Source organism: Thunnus albacares, chromosome 9 (genome assembly GCF_914725855.1).
Source record: "Thunnus albacares chromosome 9, fThuAlb1.1, whole genome shotgun sequence".
Classification (NCBI taxonomy): Eukaryota; Metazoa; Chordata; class Actinopteri; order Scombriformes; family Scombridae; genus Thunnus; species Thunnus albacares.
Window position 1 is genome coordinate 16,643,726 of NC_058114.1, and position 23,939 is coordinate 16,667,664.

Genomic DNA, 23,939 nt, shown 5'->3' on the forward strand with positions numbered 1-23,939 from the left:
TATCGACCGTGTCTCCCTTCCCTCCTCTCAGTTGTCTCCCAGGACTAGCCAGCTGTCAAGGAAGGCACTTTCTGTGAGTCTGTATGTGAATTCTGCATTCACATACAGAGAGGGGCATCTGTGTCAAAAGATGAACAGGCCCTTGGAAATAACAGTTAGGCTACAGTTAATGCATTTTTGAGTTACACAGAAAAACTGTGAGGCTGAGTCAAACTGTGAGCAGAGAAAATAAAATTAGGCTATTGACTTCAAGGTCAGGGGTTGGTAATCAATCAGTAAAATACACTCAGGATTCCAAGATGGTTTCTGCTGTAATTGGTGACATCCCATCATGTCATGCTAAGATGCCAACCCAGCTTTTGGGTGATGAGGGCAGTGACAGAAAAATAGGTCAAGGAGCTTTATAGGTTTTTCTATGGTGGTGGGGGTAGTTACGTCGAGCCATGCTGTCAAGAGCAACGCGAAGAGTGTTTTTCATTGACTGCACGACACAGCGTGGTAGAAGAAGTTGTTAACCTTGATGACGTGTTGGAGGTGTGCTGCTCTCCAGAAAATGCATTAAGAGTCTTTATCTAACATCTCACTTTGGCTGTCTCTGCTTGTACTATTCCTCCCTGTTTAAAACTAATCTGCTGACCAAATAGTGACAATTATCTCCATATGTTGTTATGTATAGTATTCTTGTATCGAGAATAGCACTGCTAACAAAGCTCTGCTAACTTGGTGATAAATGCATTAAATTTCCTGTAACTTCTTCACACTAAAAGCCTCCAGCTGGTTTGCTGGTGGAAAGCTTTCAATATGAATCAGCAAAATCATGTTGGGTTGGGTTTTCATCAGCAGTAACTTAACACTGCTGTGAAATGGATGAAAGCGAACAGGAAACAGTAAAATAAGAATGGTATCTAATACTATAAACAGGAAGGCAGGAGAGAGACTAAACTTTAAACTGGAGATTCAGTCAGAAGCTACAAAAGCACTAAGAGTTTAACACAGAGAGACTTATGAACATCGCTTTCTCTTTGGTCTCCAACACAGCCATACATTTTAATACTACAGCACCACTGCAGGACCACAATAGGCTGTGAGGCTGTCATGATGACATGGAAAAGCATGTCATCAGAGCTTGGCTTGGCATGCCAAACAGGGAATAACCATGAAAAAAGCTGCCTTATTTATAACTTCCCACCATTCCACATTTATTACTGGTGAGAAGTAATAAATTAGAGATAGGAAGCAATTTCTGGCTTCATTGTGTATATGTCGGATGTGCTTGAAATCAGAACTAGCTGAAGGGTAGAGCAGAACTTGCCTCTGCGTGTCTGTGATTTTTAACAGCACCACTTGGCATGTTAGCAAACACACAGCGTTACTGTTGTACAGCACACTGTCAGTCCTGTTCAGTCAATGTTCTCTATAATAGTACTGGCACATCACTATACAAACACTGTACTATACACACATACAGCTACAGTAGAATACTCTACAACTCAGCTACTACTGCAAAAAGAACTTTAAATTCTGGTTCAGTAAGAGATACCCAATCAGGTGACATACTGTAATTCCTACAGAGACGCAGATAAAAAGTATTGGAGAATTGTTCAATATCTCCTATGCTGTCAACAACACCATCAGATATATATGTCAAGCAAGTTTTACTGGTGACCCAGATGGGTGAAAAAGAAAAAAGACTGGCAGAGGGATGAAGGGTAAGAGGACGAAGAGGCATACAGAGCACAGGCTTTCCCATAAAAGTGCATAACTTGCAGGTAGTGTGCCTGCCAAGCGTATTACATCTGGAAATCTGTTTGTAAATGGTCAATATAAATGTACTAGTGATATGAATAATGTGCAAAGATTTCAGGCGTTAATATCATACAGTTATTCACAGCTAATCATTCAACTACAAGCTGCTTCATCAATTCAAACATGGAATATGTATGTAAAAACAAAAGACAAATTTTCTGATCTGGCACTCCCATCCTCTCGCATACCCTTGCATTCCCTTGAGACTGTGTCTGCTAATTACAACCAAACTTGCCACTGATAAAATTTGACCTTCTGTCTGCTAAAAGAATGCTATGCCTTTTACAGGTATGTGGGTAGAGATGACTTTGTTAAAAGTCATCAAGGCAGTGAGAACCAGTTTCCCTCATGCAACTGTTCAGGGGAGCTTAGTTGCATTCTCTATTGAAAACAATGGCCTTCCTCTGCGCAACCATGACTGTGTCTTTAGTGTCAAAGCCCAAAGAGGCAGATCATGATTAAGAGATGCCTTTGGCAGAGCATGGTTTTGCATCAAATAAAGAGGGTGGCCAAAGAGCACATAAACAGAAAAGAAAAACAAACAACCATGAAGTAACACAAACACGGGGAGATTGCTGAGGAGCACTGGCATGTCAAGGCATGGTACCCATAGGGCCACCCTGCTACCGCCACCACCACCCGGCAACAACCACTGATTCTGTATCACTACCCCCCACACTCAACCTTATCTGCCAGCTGCACCCGTGTGGACTTTTTCTCTGGCATACAGCGCAATATTTTGCTTAGGACCAAGCCCTTCCTAGTATTTTACAATAGCAGCCCCCTGGCCGGCACTAGGCAGTGGATGCAGAGCAACAAGAGAACACTCCCTCCCCAATCTCTGCTATGACTGGAAATGCCGACATCAGTGCATCATGGATACAGTCTTTTATGGGACTGCTGTTCTGGTATGGTGACTCACAGATTTCTAAGTATCACGCTTATGTGGTTACTGAAATCAGAGATTGTGACACAGTCACAGTTATGTTTCAATCGTCCTTTCAGATAACAGAGGGTTATAACCTCAGAAAACAGAGAGAGTTCCATAATTACAGAGTCCAAACAGACAAGAGGCTAAAGTTAAAGCTTGACAGCTGACAGGCTGGACATTTTAACCCTGTTTGTGGCTCAAATACCAATATGTTACATGTTAACTGGGGAAGGAGGCAAGTTTAGTTTTACTTTTGTTTAGATGAAGTTAGACTTATGCAAGTGCAGGTACAGGGAGCTGTCACAAAATCAATCTGTAGTAACTGTATGGAACTATTGAGGAAAACTTGGGGCTCAAGAACCACTCATTTGACCTTTGCTTCACTTTAGAAAGACTGTTCCCTTTTTATTTCTGGCAGCTGTAATAAAATTTTCTTATTGTTTCGGACCCCCTATTACAGACACTACTAAATACGTTATGTTTTGTTCTGCTGACTTCCGAAAGCAGGACTTGAAGCTACACGGTGTGAAATTCTTCTTTTTACTCTTAGATAACACTTTTGTGAATGAAACTCGTTGACAAATGGAGCAGAATAGGCAGCCTTTTATGGCAATTTTAGGGGCGTAAGTTATCCTACTGATCAAATTTCACAAACACATACCTACTCATGAAAAAGAGGCATACACAAGAGTGAACCGAGTGATTTACGTCAAATTTGTGCAGTCAAAGAAAGTTCGGTAAATCCGACTAGCAACCTTAAAACAGGAAAACTGAGGAAGTTTTAGGATAAGAACACAAAAATATTCTCGCATGTGGCCCATTGTGAACATAGTGTGCATCTGAGTGACAATAACATCACTTGTGGGCTGTTTTTTTGGCTAAAAATGGCATAAAAAAAATAAAACAACATTTACGTGTAGAGAGAAAGAATATATACAATATTGCTTGGAGCAGGGTAAAAAAAACCCACTGTCCAAACATTGTTACTTTACAATACATAAAGTCACATAACACAGGCTCCCTCAAATCCATCCAAAAAAAGCACAGCTCAGCCGATTAATATTGTCAAACATTCCAAAATAATCCAGAGTAAGCCCTTGTCCCATAAATTCTTTTTTTTTGTTTTTGTTACGTTCTAGGTGCTATTAGAGTCTCCTCACATAACTAGTCAGTATATTTGCAGTGCAGTCAGCTCCAGGGGATTAACAACCTGGGTGTCTGGCTGTTTCAAAGTGGATTTTTGTGGATAACGTGGTTGAAAATGGCTACATATAACATAAAAACCATAAAAAAGTAAAGCAGAAGTTTCCAGCTGGTTGCTGTGCTCCTACCTTGAGAGCCAGGGACACAATGCCCCAGGCAGTGCTCCACCCCGTAGTTAGCTTGCTCTCTCACCACACCAACCTGGAACCCTGAGGAGAGGGATCACAAACAATGCACATTACAAACATATCTTTCTAAAAGGTCAGGTCTTTCCATTAAATTGACTATGGAGGTTAACTAGGAGAGAGACTTTAACAAAATAGTAACATATCACCTGAAGGAAAAACAATAATGGTTAATGTGTATTGAAGTTATCAAACCTATCAGTCGATGTAAAAAACACACTGGTGTACATTTTTAGAGACACAATCAACTGACTAAAATGAGTTAAATAAAACTCAACTGGCCCCAGGAAACCAAATTTGGAAATGAGTGAACTGTCTGATAAGTTTGAAGTAAACAACTCCAACAATAGACTGTCAGCATCATGGAATAACCACAAGAGAGTACCGATAACCACGTCTACACTGACGCAGATTTTGGATGGAATTTCATGGACTAAACCAGACTAAAGGGTTACTGAAATGTTTTCCCATCATCTAAAGTTCGGATTTACATCTTCCTGTTCCCACCAGCTCCTATGGACTACTGCTGTTGCTAATCCTGTCCCGTGCTGACCATCCATTTTATTCTCCATCCCCAGTAATTATTTCCCACAGTGACTAAAAAGCCTGGGTAGGTGTCAACATGATAAGCCATGACTTAAATAATCATGACCTCATTATGAAATGGCAGGTGATGCCTCCTGACTCACATCAACTCATGAGGCTTGGCGTTCCCAATGCCATAGACACAATGTAATAAAGCTCCCATCCTCTTTTTTCCCACTAAAAACTAACAACAAAATAAATGTTGAGTCTCTTGTTGTGAAGACGAGGATCACAGGAGAAACCAGTGTTCTTACTGGAATACATAGGACCCTGTTTGGGGCCTCTAGGAGTCAGCATGACTTCAGAGATATTTATAGATTCATTCAGCCCAGCCTACAGCCACATTGTTGTCGCTCATTTGATTAGTCTGCTATTGTATTAATAAGCAACACTGGCTATTCTCTGTTGGGAGGGAAAAACAGTATTACGAAAACAGAAAGTATTTGTAAGATGATGACAGACAAGAATGTTTGTTAAATCACAACAGACGTAGAGACAGAAACAGCTACCAAAACTAATCTAGTTAAAATATCAAGCGCAGCTTTTATAGAGCCCGGTGGTACATACTATATGAGGTGATTGTCTATGGACACAATAAATTATTAATTCCTTTTACTGTGTCGTGAGCTCTCTGACACTCCAATTCATCAACTGATTGCAACCTACTATCAGCAATATATTAATTAACATTAGCAAATTGATCTTTTAAAAGCATTTATTTCATATGCAGAGGCAATGTTTGTGCAACATTGGGACTGTAGCTGCAACTGACGATTATTTTCATTATTATGTTCTTGATAAATCATCTTTAAATTGACAGAAAATACAGAGAAATGCCTGTCTCGATATCTCAGAAACCAAAGGTGATGTCTTCAAAATGCTTGTTTTGTCCAAAACCCAAAGATAATTAATTCACTACCACATAACACAAACAAAGGCAGCAAATGCCCAGATTTAAGAAGCTGAATCCAGACGATGTATTGCATTTTTGCTAGAGAAAATGACAATTGATTATTTAAATAGTTGCCAATTCATTTTCTGTTTATTGACTCATCATTAATGAACTTAGATTTTCAGCCCTTTATGGGACTTAATTTTAAATGTCACCTTATGTCTTAAGTGATAGTAATAAAAAGGTCGTTGTCATGCATCACTGTCTGGTAACAGTAGCTTAAAATGTCATGTTAAGGTCATGCTTCAAGTTCTGTGCTCGAATCATTTGAAGATAGTGTTGTCTCAAAATATCATCATTTACTAAATATAATTTGTACAAAGTTAAGATCCCATTTAAGCAACAGCTCAGCAGTACCAGTCCCCTTTTGACTGGTACTGTATTTTAAAATAACCTGAACATGAGCAAAGCAAAACTACCATAAATAAATGAATAACTCCAGGATAACTAAGACTAGACATATTGTCCTTTCCCTTTCTGTCCTGTTCTTCGACACACAGACAAAAAGGAAAGCGTGAACAATGAGCCATGACCTAATGACAGAAGTCTATAATTCATGGAAGCATTTGGAGGAAAGTGTTTTGTTACCATCATACTCTGCACTCAATGTGCTTTCTTTATCACTTCCCCTCCCACTCATGGGGTATAATAGCCAAGCTTTGTTTCACATCATGGGCCAATCAAGCTGTTTATCACTGTGGCCACTGGCTTTACTAAAAAATCTATGACCACCTGCCCTTCCTCTGTTGTCCGAACCAAAACCTCTTCCCAAGCCAGCTTCAAGAGCCTACCGCCACTGATAACATACTGAACAATAAGTTTTGTTTTGTCATTAGTGAGGATATGTTTTTTTTATATATAAAAAAGGCAGTATGAAACTAAATGGAATAAAAAATTAATTCATCAAACTCTAACACAATTTAAGCCCACTGTAATACAAATCACCCACTCAAACTCACCTATCGATGCAGCAAACACCCACAACTTGTAAAGATAATCCGGAGTTTGGGCTGCAAATTCATCATCGATACCGGTACTGTATGTTTTGAGATGGTGCCACACACTTTCGATCACAATCAAGTGAGAAGAACTGTTGACATTATAGGCTATTATTAAAATATAGTGGGAAAGAGAATAGAGGAGGACAAAAATCACCAAGGGCTCAGTATGTGGGCTCCATCCAGAGAAAACCCTATTAGAAATAATGGAGGGAAAAGGCTGGGAAAAAACAATAATCCTACAGATCAAAAGTTTTAAGTCAGACCACATGCTCTTGGATTAACATTGGCATTGCTTGACAGTCTATGAAAAACTTCTGATACCACTGTGCAAGAGATTAAAACACGTTTTTTACCTCATAGAGCAGCTTTATGGCACATTATGACCCAGGGTGGGAAATAATATTTCTATGTGGATGTAACAGATTATACAACAGTTTCTTTCATAAGCAAAATTAAGTCGCAAATCTCATCTGTGTATTAGGGAACACTCAGATGAAAGACGTAAATCAGCTGAAATTGATTGCAATCTTAAAATCCCGGTATGACAAATGCGCGCAGGAAATAAATATAACTCAAACTGTGTCCTCACTGCTGGGTCTCAATCAAACAGGCCCCTGAGAGGTTTATGTTCCCATCTTGCCCCACTCAGTCTTGAGATGCAGTCAGACAAGGACGATCTTTTGGATGCTAGTGCCTGACAAATGGTGGGATACTGCGATATCATGATACAAGGTAATTGAGCAAATGGAAGTCTTCCAAGTAATTTCATAGACAAAGTGTACTTTTGAGGCTTTTTGTGATGCATAAGAATTTAATATGTCCACAAAGCATAAGGGTCAGATTTTCAGCTGACGTTTTTTTTTTTCCCGACACAGCATCTTATCCAGTTTTGCAACCTCAAAATGAATCACTACGAGACTAAGGGCGCAACAGGTCACTACAGGTGACATCATCAGACATTAGTCTGTAGACTCAGACTGCATGCAGGTTCATAAGGAGTTAAGTTACATTTTTAGGGAACAACCTATGCAAAACCTTAAAAAGTAAAATTTTAAAATTAATTCTAAAATGAACAGGTACCAGAGTCGCTGGACTACACAACTTAAAAAAAGCAGGGAAATTCTAGTCCATAATAAACTCTGCGTTATCTGATGTATTCATGTAAACAAACAACTCAGTCCTCAGGTTTGCATCAGTCTGTTAAATTTCACAATTGTTTCTATTTTTATTCCTAATGTTTCATCTCACTTCTATTGAAAAAAGGCTGCTGGTTTATCCTGGGCTTGTTAGAGGCAAACCACTAGGCCAGCAATAGAAAGATCGGTTTCTCTATCATGCTGCTCTGGAGCTCCCACATCTAACAGTGCTGGGCTGTTGAGAGGACTTTTACCATGTCAGGATATTTCTCATCTCAACTCTGAATCAACACTGGCAGGCCTTCCATCGCAGGCCGCTGTCCTTAAGCTCACCTGTGAAAAGTCTTGAGGCGTTGGCTCAAAGACCTGTGGAATATTGGCGCCTCACTTCTTAACTTGAGACTAAACCGCTTCCAAATCTCCAGTTTGGACAGAACCTCAAACCCTCTCACAAAGAAGTTCAAAGGTGAAAAGAGCAGGCTCAATTCCTCGATTCTGGGAATCCACATGATCACATATATAATAAGCTGCAACAAGGTTTTTTTTTTAAACAATTAAAGAACTCATCCAGTAGCTTACCCAAGTCAAATTGTCAAACCTAATCCATAGACAAGTATACAGCAAAACCAACACATACATTTAGACTGTATGCCTGTGCTACCTGGCCTTACTGAACGAAGTAGCCAGCATATGGGCACAAATCTTAAAACGTTCAGGCTAATCTCTTATTAGTAGACTTAATTCCAAGTGAAGAAGGAGCCACTCAAACTAAGTAGCATATTTATCTACTGCCATATGATTGAGGCAGAGTAACACCTCTAAAGGAAAACTGGTAACCAAAAAGCACATCTTGTTAAGCTAAAACTTATAGTCAAAGTTAGAAAATGAACAATATTCAGTTTCTGAAAATGCATCAGTGCACACTAATGTAAGACATGTAGTGGGTCTTACGTCAATAACCAACCACATCTTTTTTTAACCTTTTTTTCTGGTCTATTTATTTCCTGTGTGCCTAGTGAAGTGCTTACTTAATAAGCAGACATTCAAATCACACAATGTCACACTCTACATGTAGTGAATGTGTGAATTTTATCTACAACGATCAGCCCCGGGTTCTTTCTGCTATCACCATGGGTACATAAAGACATAAAGAGTAAACAAACCAACAAAGAAAGTTAATTAGACAACTAAAAGGACTACCAGAGTTTTTATAGATACATTTCCTGTCAACAGATAAGTCAGTTGAATACTCATTTCAGTTTTAGTTTTTACTGTGAAGCTTTTGAAAAGAGAATAGTCTGAAACATGAGTTCTTGTTGTCTCACCAGTAGGGCATGTCTCTGACTGCTGTGCGTGCACGGCTTGAGCTGAGGATATCACAAATGTTGTTCAATCTTGCTCAAAAATGACTCCTATTTTACCCTGATAAATGATATTAAAACAACAAGTCTATTTAGAGATACAGAATTCATCAGACATATTTCCTCCAAGCAGTGGGTCCAGCTCATCCCAGTCTGCATAAAACAAGTCTGCATATCACTAATGAATCATTCACTGTGTAGTTAAAGGCTGAACTGGTCTATAGGTTCAGTAGGTAGTTTTTATTCCTATGTCCTGTGGGAACAACAACACTCTGTGTGTGGATATTGTTCTTCTCAACTCAAAGGTCGCATTTTCATTAAATCCACATAAACTAATTATCTCCTAAGTCTTACTGTGGCAGCGGAGACAGACACGTACCAGCGAGTCCACTGTCTCTGTTAATATATAAACTGAAAAGTGAATAGACAAAGAATAAATTAGCTCTGAGCTGGTCTGCATGATCAGTGTTTGTGCAACACAAATAAACTTGAACTAGATCAGGGCATTTTTAAATTGATCAGTGCTGGCTATACAAAGCCCAATCTCTTTCTGATCCTTTGTTTACTGAAACCTTTTGTAGTCTGGGTATGCCAGTCATGCAGCGCCAGCAGCACTAATAAATAAACAGCAGCCGGCAGCAGTCTCAATTAATGACATCCACGCTGACAGCATGTAGCCACAGGCAATGCAAGCGTAGCCACTCTAGATCAAGATTATTAACTGTCTAAGTGAAAGTAAATCTAGATTTATTTTAGTTTTAGATTAAAAACACTTGTGTCTAGAAGGTCATACTGCTGGTAAATCAATAATCAGGCAAAAACTACATAATGAAGACAAAACAATAGTCCAAACAAATCTACAGTGAAGTAATAGTAAAGTAACAATTAACAGAATGATACAAAACATTTTTCAAGGCTCTAAATTTCAGTACAGTAAGGCCAATCATAACAATAATGGCAAGGCAAAATGGAAATATAAGTCAGCCTTGGGCAGACTGCCCACAAAAAATTCAGTTTTTATGTGAGACGGTCACTAGTGAGGGAGTCCACCAAGAGACTTAGGACAACAAGGAGCTACTGCAAACTATCAGAAGGTAGCAACAATGACTTTTTCATACAGTTCTGATACTACGCTGTGTTTCAGCACTTCTTGTTTAACCTTTGCTGGCTATCTTTAGCTGCAAGGTGCACACATCCTCTGTATGATGCAGCCATAAAAAAACCATTGTCAAGTCGTGGACAGTGTAAAGGGGCCATTTGCATTTCATACTAGATGTAGATGTGCCTCGGGCTGCCAAACAGGATGCTGTTTTATCTTTGACATTGCTTCATGAGATAACAGATTGTTTCTTTACTGTTAATTCGTGCATACAATTTATTAATCTGAGGCTACACAATAATTATAAAACAATCAAAAGACCTGTGATATAATTGGATAAAACAATGACTCAAAGAAGTAAAGAGAGGTTGAGCATGTTTATAGGCACAATTTGTTTTACATATTTTCAATTGAACGTTCTCACACATTAAAGTTATGACAGCTAATGGGTGTGTGTGATGAAATTAAGTAATCCCAAGGTTATTGATGATTTAATTAAGCTGGTTGGCTCGACATGTGTACAGTACATCCTTGCTTGTTACTAATCACACCAGAGTGACAGGTGTTGACCAAACAGCCTAAACAGAGTTATTCTTTATTGTAATAAAATGACTGCCAACACTATATGAAAAGTAACTCAAATCGACATTTAGGGACCAAAGAATCAATGTTACAATATGTGTTATTATTAGCTGCCATGTAGTAAAAAGGTGTACATTGTAACAGGATGTGGTTTTGGTTTACGGGTTTCCTTGGTTTCATCTAGGTTAACCTGTCACTAGCTAACGTGACTATATCCTTCTTAGTTTTACTAAGAAACGTTTAACGCCAAACTACTGACAAATTAATCATAGCTATAAACCACAGACAGCCAGGAAGAGGATTCATCGGGCTAGTTGGCTAACATTAGCCAAGCTTCATTGTTAGCCCGCTACTCAGTTACCAGCTTATTAACAATATCCATGTGTCTTCATCTGTACTTTCTTTTTCAGACAATGTGGAAGTGAATTCCCATTTCACCGGTAACACTGACTGCTTTCCCTGCCTCTCACCTGCGTGAAATGATGAAAGCTGACGTCCACACAAGCAGGAGCAGCAGCGGCAACAGCAGCAGCTAACGTTACCGCTTTAGCTTTTAGCCCTGCTAGCCCTAGCAACTGACATGTGTGACGATGACAGCAGTGAAGACACCGCAACATGTTTCTGAATAACAGACTCACCCAGAACCACCCGGACACTCTGAAGATCACCTCCGAGTCATGGTGAGATGAAAGCAGCTGTTATCTGAAGGAAAACGTCGTTGAAGAAGAAAATGGACTAAGTTGAATAGAAAAATGTTGTCGCAACGGACACGCAGAGTAAGGGCTGCTGTGTGTTGACAGCTCAGCGGGACAGACTGAGTACTACAACACGTAGTGAACTGGCCTGAACTGGCTGTCTGACGGCAGGAAGTGACGCGCTGTGATGTTACCGGACCGCCACGCAAGGTGAATAGCTCGCGCACTCGTTTTCTTGTAAAAACGCTCCAATTTTCGTAAACAGTTACTCTGATGCTGGTCTCTTGGTATTTAAACATAATAATCGTTCCCCTCACAAATACTACATTTGGAATAATCAAGATGTATGTTTTAAACGCGAGTCATTGTTTTTAAGGGAATGGGTAGATAATGGCATACTACTTGTCGGTCAATTGTTTAACAAGGAGGGTTAAAGGTTTACTTATAATGAATTCCTATTAGAATATAACATTCTTGTACTCATTTGATGCTGTCATCCATCTAACTACTCCACCAGATTTATGTAAAGGGAATTCTGATCTGAGTATATTTTTTTCCTTATACATTTATTATTAGTTTTTAAACTAATAATAAATGTATAAGAGAAAATTTCAGAGGGGCATAATTAGTAAACCTGCTTCCGTATTTGTTGGTAATAATCTGTACAGGAATTTGTTTGTTTCAAATAAGGTGTGAGAGGTGTCTCTGAAAATATTGCACGTGTCTCCAGTCAGTTATTGTAAAATATACACTGAATATTGACCCTCTTTGTTCCTTCTGTCACCACACAGATGAAACAACAACTCATCTTTTTTGGGGGGACTGTACCTTTAGTCAGACTTTTTTGGTTTCATTTAATCTTTTTTTAAATAGAAAATTAGATACTCAACTCAAACTCAAAATTGAAGCTATGCTGATGAAATGTCTGTCAAGAAAATGTATGTTATCAATCTTATTTCTTTATTAGAAAAGTTCCAGACATGCCAGCAAATTTGCAAAACCGAAACCCTACGTCTTCTACTCCTCCTCCTACTTAAAATCCTACCTGGACACACTTAAATACTGCACAGACTCTAAAGCTGTGAAAACTACAGTCTTATGTAATGAATTTGACTTGTAATTGATTTAATTTAATTTGGTTTATGTTTGCTTTTTATTTTTATTTCTTTAATGATGTCTTATGATCTGTGCACTACCTTGAGCATACATTACCTTGTTACTGTTGTCGGTAAAGCCGTTGACTGTTCCACTGTGTAAATAGTTTAAAAGAAAAACAGAAGCTCGCCCAGTCACAATCATTATTTGCAGAAACTTAAGAAAGATACTGATCTAAGTTGTATCTTTTGTGGGGAGCTCAGAGAAACACTGCTACATTTACTCTGGTCTTGCCAACATACAAAACATCAGTGAAGTAAGTTGTCACGATTTATTGCTGGTCATATCTATCCTCACTTTTTATTACTTTGGGAAAATGTATTGTTTGGATACACTGAATATAACAGGAATCCTTGTTTGCAGTTCTATTTAATTAATTCGCCTACTATTTAGTAAATTTTATATTCACAAATCCAAATTATTAAGCAAAATGTCCATATCAACTGTCCATATCAAACAATATATTTCTTCAGTATCTGAATGTACAAACAAAAAAGCTGTTAAAACATATAAACACTGTAAGCTTTACAGGATATTTATTTAACTTTATTTCAACCTTTAGTCCCTCTGGCTTGTTTGTGATGGTACACTCTTGTTGTATACACAAGTAAACTTGTTGTATACTTGTTTCAATAAAGCTGCTTTTAAAGAAGAAGCTTGCCCAGTCACCCAAAAGGAAAGATTAGAATAATAAATAATAATATAGGAAGCAGTTTAAGGGGAGCTCAGTCCCTCTCATGTGTCACAACTTAGAATAATTAACGGAAAAATTGAAAGTAATGGTAAGGTAACGACAAAGTCATGATGCATCATAGCAACCATACAAAGCGAGCAAAACTTTATTTAGGCCATATAGCACATGTGCTTCACAGAGCGTGAACTACCACCAGAAAAACTATGTAGATAATGTGAGTTAAAAACTATTCAAAAAGTAATAAAATAAAATAATAATCAAGACCAGCGTAGCTCAGTATGACGCAGCTACAACAAATTAGGGCTGCAACTAATGATTATTTACATTACTGATTACTCTGTCGATTATTTTCTCTATTAATTGATTTTGGTCTATAAAATGTCAGAAAATGGGGAAAAAATCAATCATTGTCATTGTCAGAGTCTAAGATGCAACCTGAAATGTCTTGTTTTGTCTGCAACCCAAAGATATTCAGTTTACTATCACAGAGGACTACAAAATATTCACATTTTTCAACTAATCCATTATCAAAATAGTTATCAATTAATTTTCTGTCAATTGACTAATTGATTAATCGACTAATTGTTGCAACTCTACAACAAATAGTTCATCATAAGGATAATTTTTGTTGGTTTGTTGTGATTTAGCTCTTGACTCCAGAGTCAAACAAGAAAAACTGATTAAGAATATGGTCATTATCAAAGCTGGATTACCAGCCAGGAAAAGTAGGGAACAAATGTGGCCCCAGACTCCCAGGGGCCCCAAAAGCCCCACGTTCATCGCCACTTAGTTGATTTTTAGTTATCTTTGGTTGGTTATCGTGTGGCCCTGTCTTGTAGAGGAGCCCTGTGTCAAAATCTAGTTTAAGTTTTATTTTAGTAAATATTGTGCTCACATGCATATTCCTAAATACATTTGTGTTTAAACAAATTACTAAAAATTAATTCACACGAAAAGAACCCAAGGCCAGGCAGAGCAAATAATGAGGCTGTTATGTAACAGTCTGCTGATCTTGGACGTGACTGGATATGTAATGCACAGAGAGCAGGAGTTAGTTGCCCTTCCATACAGCTGAGGGTCTTGCAAGAACCACATCAAACAGAGAACAGTCAAAATCGAAGCAGCGGAGGCAGAGATCCTGTATCCTATATTTCCCATAATGAAATCAAAAGCGTATTTTGTTAGACCCTTACCTGCCACTTGCAGAGTTTCAAATCCATGTGCCCAATTTGTAATGCAGACTTTCTGTAAGAAATTTAAAGTCTCATCTCCAAGTAGAGACATTATCAGAACTCTTTTTTTGAACTTTAAAAAGTTCACAGTAGACATTTTAGTACTGTATGTGACAAGAAAACTGATCTTTATGTGTCAAATCAGTTGACTGCCACTCAACAAAGTTCTCAGGCAACTCTATTATATGACTATATGTTCATCTATTATATAATCCTTTATTCAGAGTTACTTAGTAACTACTTGGTGCTCATTTATCAACATTCAGTTTCTGATTTATTCCTCACTCACTCACTGGCAAGTATTCATGATTTTGTGTTACTCCTGAACAAATCCACCTTTCCCTCCTCCCTTTCTGGCCAGTTTGCAAGGTGAACAAAATGTCCTGCAGGCTCAAATCATCCAGCATCTTCCATGTCATCTGCAGTGGAGCGATCAGTGACGTACAGGCCAAGAAAAACAGAAAGGCCCATTCCCCACTGCTGCTTCAGATGTCCTAATCCGTGCTCCTCTTCACTTCTGCAAACAGAATTCCACCTTTTTATGGGGGACACACAGATTGTTTTCTTTTGGCCCAGTCTCACAAGGGACAGGGATGAGGCCCAGTGATGGAGCAATGCTAGCTCAGCATTCATCATGACACCAGAATACGTCAATTGAGAACGAACATGTGATTTTTTTTCTTTGGTTTATTGTATCTGATAGGAAATACAGATGAAAAGCAGTGACTTTTCTCAGGTGTACAACAACCAAACAGAAAAATAATGCCATAATAATAACATGAGCTCCAGTTAAATAGCACTATATATGTAATCGCATCTCAGATTTCGAACCTCTTTAACATGATGCACACATGGGATACAGTTCATCTCTACCCATCAGCAACATCAGATAGGAATAAGCAGCAGGAAGCACCGCATATTATCATATCCCTAAGGAATCAAAGATAAAACAATTACATAAATAAAGATATATGAAGCACTGACATTTAAGATTTCAAAATTGAGTGCCCTATTGGTAGGGTCGGTGATATGACACAGTGAAATATCACAATATGGATACTGACAATTGAAATATGGATATTTTCTTATTTTCTTATTATCATGAAACCACAGAAATAATCATACTGATGTTCAAAGCAATGAGGTGTATTCCAGTATTATACAATACATGAGACCAAATTTGTGTCAAAAATGTGTTGAACAATGACAGATAATGAATGGCAGTAAAATTCAGTTGTGATCACATAAAATTTCTTCATAAAAGATATAATTGCCGACGAATACTGTACATTCATAAACATGTAAAATTTTCCTTATATCTGCTTCTAACTACATTATAGTCTGTTACAAACCATTTATTAAATGCTTGTATATTTATTTATTCTTATGAATGCTAAATAGAGGGACATAAAGTGTTATCATAACCAATCAAGTTTTTAATCACTGCTTGTTCAAAAACATCAATTTGGACAGCAGAAGTAGGTGGCTCAATAAAATAAGATTACATCACAATAGGATTTTGCTGACAATTAATAAATGGTGATATTGAATTATCTTCCAACACAACCTATCAGACTATATTTACAGCCTGAACAAGGTGTTAAGTTACCTTAATTACAACTGCTGGTATCAGCAATAGCTTTGTTACACTTCATTACTTGTTTCCCAGTCATTTGTCTCAGACAAAGATGTGACTTGAGGAAATGTAACAGGGAGGAGTAAAATGTGCTTCATAACTTTGCTCTAATCTGTGTATTGTTCCACTATCAGACCTCAGGAAGTCCCTTTAGTTAAAAATTTGCTGGTCTGTTGCTCCAGCATGATCGTCTAAAGCCCTGGAGTGGGCAGACGGACAGAGGGTTGAGGGATGATGGAGAGGACGGAGGAGCCCCGGCCGTCTAGTCTGGTGCTTATCTGTGCTGCCGGCCCATTTTCCCAGTACAGCCCTGATAACGCAGGTCGACTGGCAAAATACAGGATATGACCCAATAACCTTGCAAGGCAGCAGGGGAGCAATATTGTTTTATTAGGGGAGGTGTTTTGTAAACCAGTAGGTTTCAAGTCAGAGGCAAAGCTACACACTGCATCTACAACACAACATTCAGTATTAACAACCAAAAGCCCTGTAATTTTCACCATAATTTTACCAACACTGGCCAGTTAGGGTGATGTCAAAGTACATCACACACATACTAAACTGTAAAACAGTGCAGTAAAACATGACAGATAACAGGTCAGTGTTTGCAGTTTTTATTACCATTCAAATTAATGCACCAGATGACATCATTTAATTGAGGTTTCTTTATCATTCGGGTTTGCAGCAGAGCCACTCTCACTCTCTTCTTTTCTGGTTACAGAGTTCAGTGGGAGTCCAGACATGGCACAGGTGCAGATGTTAAAGGGTTTGGGGTTTCTTGGCCATTCTTGCAGGGGAAACTCACCTCCCTCCTGTTGCTTTGCTTTTGGTTCGCTCCACTGTGCATTTCCCACTTCAAAATCCCACTGGAAAATAAGGACAGGTCAGGATATCACATGGAGAATCAAAGCATAAAAAAGGACAAACAGAACCACCTTATTCAACTAATGATCTATTCATATTCACTAGAAGAAACCAATGTGGAGGAGCCACATGCTTGTCTCTCACAATGTTGAAAGTCATTTGTTCAAGCAGTTAGTTTACTTGTTCAAATAATTGTTTTTTTAAAAGGGAGTTTCAAAAATCACTTCTGTGAAGAGGATATCATTATCTAGCACTTGTCAATCATACTTAATCACTTTTGGAACAAAACGATATTTCATTTCAATTTCTGTGACTCAAACCCTTTTCTTCTTTAATGCAGGTTTGTTTGTTATGTTTGAGATCCTGGTATTAATGTTTATTTTACTGCTCTGATGACACATGTTGTATTTGATCAGCTAAATGCCTCAAGCTCAGAGTTAAACCCCTGGCCAGCAGGCATCACACAGGAGACCATAAACATCTCCCAAAATAGCAGAGGGTAGCACGCGGCCCCCTATAGACAAGGCAGACATTTTTTTTGCAGTACTTCCTAAGCAGACAGGCCCAGCCCAGTTTTGGTCTTTAATCAAAGATTCTTTACAGCAGAACAATTGGGCCACGAAGCAAATCTCAAACAATTCCACCCCTCCGTCCTCTCCCACCCCTTACCTCCACCTCAATGAGGAACTAGCACTCAGCAGAAATGAGCAAGAAACACAGTACAATAGACAATCCAAGCTGGCTGGCTGCTCAGTGTAAGCAGGCAGCACACTCAAAATGTTGTGTGGTTTTTCATCATCAGCCATTATGGTGATAACATATAAAGCAGCCAGAATTTAAATTCATGTTTTATGCAAGTACATCTAAAATTGTTCACTAGCACTGTGATCTCTTCTGTCCTCCGCTTACTTTGAATCATTTTACAGTTGGTTAACTTCTGGGTTTAATGTAGAGGGAAAAATGTGACAGTGACAGTTTTCCCTGACTACTAGAGTGCTGCATATTATAGATTAAACATTAGACACTGGGCCAAGTGGTATGTAAATATCTATCCATTATATCACCAAGTAAACAGCTTCTGTTATTTTTAACTAGCGAGTGGAAAGAGTGCAAGAGAAGGAGGGACTAATCTAACAATTTACCTTCTCTTTTCAGCAAAAGACTACAGACTAGAGATTTGCTCAGGACCAATAGTCAAAAAAGATAATTAACATTGAATATTTTGATGATCCTGTGGTGTGAGAGCCTGACAGACCACTACTGACCACTGAGAGTTTGAGTTAGATGTAGCTGAATAGGAAGAATTGTCCCACAGCCAAATAAAGCTGTGAGCTTTACCACAAACATCAATTACACAAAGTACATATTGAAGAATCACTTGAAGCCTTCTTTCTTTTCTAACGTTAACTTTGGTAAGGGCATTCACGTCCTTTGCTTTTTCCTGTTTGGTAAACAGTATCAAGCTGCAATTGTTTGCACTCACACTGTTTGCCTTTGTTTCTAATTAAATGACATCCTCCATAACTTGGCGTCCTACAGCAACCCAGTAAGGGAGTTTCTCTTGCGGCTGTGAGCATCATAGCCAGAGAAGGAAAAAAGCTTGAATTGTAATTCTCGTTGGAAACTCAAGGAGAAATTATGTCCATGTGTACCATCCTCTGAAAACCAAGACTAGTTTAGCTATGTAGCCAAAATATAATGCTGGGCACAACTGCAGAATAAAGCCACATTACACTTTACTTAGCCTATAATCAGCAGTTAAAATACAAGCCCTGCTACTCTTGCTTCTCACAAACATTCCCTCCATAAACTTTTACCCACAGAATCACATGCACAGACACACACACACACACACACACACACAGTGCTCTCTGTAGATTTCGACTCATCAATCCTAAAAGAACTTGCTGACTGTTGTCTTCTCACAAGAACCTCTGACGACTGTCTGACTTTACTTCCCCCAGAGTCACATGTGGAAGGCACAAAGCTTGGTTTGCAACAGCACACTGCGCCCACTGTTACTTCTTCTTACAAGTTCTTCTGAGTCGCAGAGTGTTGGATTTTCATTTGCAGAATTATAGCATTAACATTTCACTATATAGATTTGGAGATACTCTTGGTGGATTTGGATTAAACACAGGAAGAGGAAGATTTCTGTTTCAACTCTTAAAGTAGGGGTGGTGAAGAAACTTCAGTGGCATTGAAACAAAAGTTTGGAGGCATACTTCTGTCAGTACCATACACAACCACAATTTCAAGCAGCCGTCTCCAAACTTGTACTCTCATCAAGAAGGGATGGAATCCAACTCTGTCAGACTGCAAGGCATCCAATTTTACTGCAGTTTATTACACTCAGAAAAACAAAGCCACATAGTAAAAACATTTACTCAAACATTCATCAGACAGCATAATTGTAGCTCTCAACTCTCACCTCTTGATGAACTTCAGTACTGTGTTGTGAAGGGGAAAACCCATTACATAAGCCAATATAAGAGGCATTAAACTCAAAAAATTTAAAGTAATCACAGAAGTTCACATGAGGTGATACAACACAAGTTAACCGCAGTGAAAAATCCCAGTTACATTCATTCATACTTTTACAGTTGTCATGCGCCACCCATTATGTCAACATGCTATCACCACCTAGTGGCTATCTGTCTAACGAACAACACATTTTTAGATAACTAGATGAAAGGACACTGTCCAAACAAGTTTTCACCCTTTTACATTTCAGAACAGAAACTAAAAACTGAGGTCAATACTGCTGTTCTGATATTTCAGCTTTATTTAATTTAGGAGGGGTTGAATGGGTTGTTGATAACAGCAAATGACTCAACATTTTCTTTGCAGTTGTTCAGAAACTCCCCCGATTGGTTAGCTTACTCATCTCCATTTTGTAGGAAAATGTCATACTGCTCCTTGTGATCACCGACAGAGGTAAAAGACTTCTTTACATTTTATTAACACAATACTTAATTAGTCCCACCCACCTCTAGATCAGAACTGACTAGCGAAGAGTCATAAGATGTATCTGAAGAGCAGAAACTGTTGACTCTGATCGCTCGCACTGTCCTGTTCGGAGGCTGGTCATTCACCTCCTCTCTGGACACTGTCACCTCCTTCGGGCTGATCTGTCGGCAAGAACATGATGGTCTCTACTTTAGATATTAAACTGCAAGAGAAACCGTTGACTCAGGAAGAAATAATATCCAGTTTTCATTGTCATTATTCAAAGAAGTCTGAGACAACTTTGCTTACTTTTCTTGCAGGGTGAGTACTGACATCCATATAACGGCCCATCTCAGTCATCGGGATGTTTTTTGTCTTTGAAGAAAAAGGCTGAATAGTAAAATGTTCAAACTCAAACCACAATGATGAGATTGAAAACAGAAAGAGACCATGGCTTTCATTTTATGAACATGACTCAAATTTTGCAGACCAATGCCTGCCTATTGCCTACTTTTTTAATCCCTATGTTGTCAATGTTAAACATAAAGCAATCAGCTAGTTAATTAGTCCTTTCTTTATTCAGGAAGTCTCACTGAGATCAAGGTCTCTTAATTAACACTATGAAATTAAAGTGGTAATCTGTTGTTTGTGCAATAGATGTTACAATCAAGGTACAATTTCTAGGGTTTAGGAAAACAAATAGGCCCTAAAACATTAAGTATGAAGAATTACCTTTGTTTGTTCTGGTGAATGAACTTGCTGTTTTCTCTTCACAACAGCTTTCTCCTCAGTGGAGCCACCTAAGAGGCTCTCTGTGTCTGGAGAAAACCTCATAGGTTGCTCCCTGGTTCCCCTCTTGCACCAATAGATGACTAGAATCTGACAATTCCAGGTCAAAGGTCAGCACGTTACAGCTGGTTTAAAAGGTGGATGAATCACATATATTCAGGCAATTCAAGAGATCATTTTAATCTAATTGCGCTGCACTCTAGCCTTGATTTTAGTAGAAATTTGCTCTGTGCTCGATGTGTTTTTCTGCACTGCTTTTCCCAAAGGTCAAACTGTGTGGGCTTGTGATGGCCTTTTTTGTATTTTTTGTTGATAGTCTTTGGATTTCTGAAAGAAGTACTCTTTCCTTCTCTATTCAGCCACAGTGGCTATTGCTGCTGCTGCTCCTTCTTCTATGAAAGAAGGATTTTTTTCTCAGGAAGAAAAACCAACTTTGTGTCTAGAACATATAAAAGCTTTCATAAGATGAATCAATATAGCGTTACAAGTGCTCCAAGGGGCCACCTCCAGTTCTGTGGCAGGACTGAATCTGATATGTGTCAATAAAAGGATACAAGAGGGTCCAGGGTGACACAGCATATTGCTGACAGCAGCCACGGCATAACTGTCAGAAGAAACTCAAGCTGAGTGTCGTAGAAGAGTATGGCAGTAGCGTACAGGGCACCAGCCAGTGAGCACAGCACCCCAGAGAACACATGGGCCCTTGTCAGCATCCGTCCTCTGTGCTACAGGGAAAAATAAAAGCAAATGCCATTTCCTTAAAAGTGATTTATCACTGGAAGCAAATTTTGTAAAAGCAATAAGAACACGATTTTAAGTGACATCAAGTCAACCGTACTGTATCCCATCACTTACAGCTCTGTGGAGTGCAGGAAACCTGGAGGTACAGGTGATGACAAAGGACAGCAGGCCAAGGATGTAACCCAGGATTTCAGTGTTGTCCTGTTAAAAGAACATATTTCAGGTGTTATAATGTTAGATACAACAAGCCGTTAGGATATTTAGCCTAAACATGCTGGATTTAAGCACATGAATATTCATCCACATTTGCAGAAACTGATGTGAAATATTTTAACAACCGAGTATTTAAAAGCAAGGCCGAAGTCCATGGACACACAGTTAAATGAACCATATGTACTATTTAATAACTGTAAGTACAAGCATTTATGCAAAGTGCAACCAAAGTGCTCTAACGTAAATCCATTTTACCAGCCACAGTGGTGATGTGTGCTTGCTTACTTGCAGGGAGAAGTGCAGCAATCTTCTCCCTCTGAGGGGATTGTCTGCCGGGTTGTGGTTGACTCTGGATTTCAGGAAGCCTCCTGCTAGCACCATCAGCACACACACTGCAAGGAGGTGCTGTCTCCTCCGCCTCCTTATGACCCTCAGCCTCCTCTCTGAGGGAGAGCACCTCATGGTTATAGTTGGAAACATTTAGTTGTGACACATCCCCAGTTCATTTGCTTGGTTATCTGTAGAGCTTGTCTCTTTACTGTTTTGCCTAAACGGTTTGGCTGCTACAATAAAATCTAAAATGCATAAGCTACATTTTGTATTTTACAATATCTATGATTGTCAAGGAGATTATAATTTTTGCATTATTCTTTTTCATGGCATTGCTCTAAACTTACCTGTCTTTGAGTTCCAACACAGAAACACCGGGAAGCAGCAAGAAATACAATTAACAGCATCCACAGCAGCAGCAAAAGCCCCCATTAAAATCTACAGAGGAGGGAGCAGAAACAAGTTATTATATTGAATGCAAAAGATGAAACACACCATGATCTAAACTAGATTACCAGAATATGCAGTTGTTTGGACATAACTGCCCCGGTGGTAGCACACAGGTTACCCAAGAAGCAGTAGAGGGAAGTCATGATCTCTCCCGGATGTCCTCTCCGACATTTGCACCTCTGACACACGAGCCTTGAAACAGTTATCACAGGATTAATGCCAGAAAGTCTTCAGTAAATTACTGGAGCAAATGCTGTATGAAAAAAACTACTTACAGAAGACTTGACAGCAGTAAAAGCAGAGCAGATAAAGAGCAGAGACCGATGGGAACGCACAGTTTGCCTGCGTCGTGGGAGAAACAGGTGGTGACTGAATCGACGCAAAAATCAAACAAACTGGAGAGAGAGGGGTTGGGACTTTCTCCTGTCTGGCCCTCCAACGCCAATGTACGTACCCCCATATTAATTGCAAAAAAGTTCACATTCCGAGTTGCGACAAAGCAAAACAAGCCATACCGCGCTTATCAAGCCATGCAGCCGACGTGCAAACTTGCGCGTCAAAGGCACTTGAGTTCAATGGAAGAGGTGGCTGCACATTTAGGGAGGGGCTCACCTTTGATAAATGTTGCACTACAGAAATATGTTGTGGGAAATTATCCAGCCCATGTTTGACACTATTACACCCTGTCTTAAAAAGATGAATATAAATTAAAGTTCTCTTGTACTCTGTAGTTGGTGATCCACCTGTGTACAAGTAGCTTTGATAATCATTTGCACGCATCCAGTGTTCAGAAACACCTGCGAGGAGCTGCGTCCCTTTTAAGAGCTGAATCCTCTGCAGGATGAGGCCTATGAAGGTGGTCCTGACTTCAGCCTTGCAGTATTGGGCAACCAGGTTTATACCTCTGAATGAGTAAAATAACATGCTCAACCCCAATATCGTTTTCTGAGTGTTCAATTCTCAATAACAGCGGTCGAAACAAAAGTCAGCAATATAACAGCACTCATAAAATCTATAAGATATAAGATATCTAGGCACTCTATCCTATCTAGACTGTTGCACATCTAATTGCATTAGTTTTGGTGAATTCTTAATTAAATATACCAGTTTTAGTTATTTTTTGCTTCATTTAGTGGAAACATTAAAAATACATTTATCTATCTATTAAAGGATGGAATCTCTGCATGTCAGTATGTCTGTGTGTCCTTCGCGTATCTCTTGAACTATTCATCCCATCGACTCCACACTTGGCGGGTGCATTGCAGGGGAACGAAGGGAGTGCAGAGTCGAATTTGGTGCAATTTGGACACGAGATGCGTTTAATATTAATAGCAAATCAGCAGTAAGTGG

At 38.9% G+C, this 23,939-nt stretch overlaps 2 protein-coding genes across 7 annotated transcripts in view; both read right to left on the reverse strand.

Annotated features, from left to right (window-relative positions):
• Positions 1-12,087, reverse strand: part of atp13a3 (ATPase 13A3) — a 39,620-nt gene extending 27,533 nt beyond the window's left edge. Inside the window, exons 1-2 of one of the 3 annotated variants that reach the window (XM_044361157.1) lie at positions 11,480-12,087; positions 4,069-4,149 (exon numbers count right to left, since the gene is read on the reverse strand). The gene's annotated coding sequence lies outside the window, so the exon portion shown is untranslated. Of the gene's footprint in view, positions 1-4,068; positions 4,150-11,311; positions 11,420-11,479 lie in introns of those variants that run through there. The other 2 variants (XM_044361155.1, XM_044361156.1) reach the window with 2 other exon arrangements.
• Positions 12,088-15,405: 3,318 nt separating this feature from the next.
• tmem44 (transmembrane protein 44) lies at positions 15,406-23,420 on the reverse strand. Of its 4 annotated transcripts, none has more exons than XM_044362705.1 (11): positions 22,865-23,420; positions 22,655-22,781; positions 22,487-22,577; positions 22,095-22,252; positions 21,711-21,797; positions 21,410-21,580; positions 20,799-20,945; positions 20,376-20,441; positions 20,108-20,248; positions 17,059-17,119; positions 15,406-15,547 (listed from the first exon to the last, which is right to left on the reverse strand). In XM_044362705.1, the coding sequence occupies exons 1-11, from the start codon at positions 23,047-23,049 to the stop codon at positions 15,540-15,542; spliced, it is 1,242 nt and encodes a 413-aa protein (XP_044218640.1). In that variant the 5' UTR covers positions 23,050-23,420; the 3' UTR covers positions 15,406-15,539. The 4 variants fall into 4 exon arrangements, with proteins under 4 accessions (XP_044218640.1, XP_044218639.1, XP_044218641.1 ...); XM_044362704.1 differs by lacking the exon at positions 15,406-15,547 and adding an exon at positions 16,852-16,978; XM_044362706.1 differs by lacking the exon at positions 15,406-15,547 and having other exon boundaries at positions 16,852-17,119; positions 22,865-22,931; positions 23,202-23,418.
• Positions 23,421-23,939: the final 519 nt, after the last annotated feature.

Excerpts from the sequence above, each read along its gene's own strand:
- tmem44 (XM_044362703.1), bottom strand. The coding sequence starts at position 23,049 with ATGGGGGTACGTACATTGGCGTTGGAGGGCCAGACAGGAGAAAGTCCC. Across the intron at positions 22,253-22,486 it reads GTGTTGGAACTCAAAGACAG|AGAGGAGGCTGAGGGTCATA; the intron begins GTAAGTTTAGAG and ends GCTCTCCCTCAG. Across the intron at positions 20,946-21,409 it reads GTGTCACCCTGGACCCTCTT|ATTCTAGTCATCTATTGGTG; the intron begins GTATCCTTTTAT and ends TGGAATTGTCAG.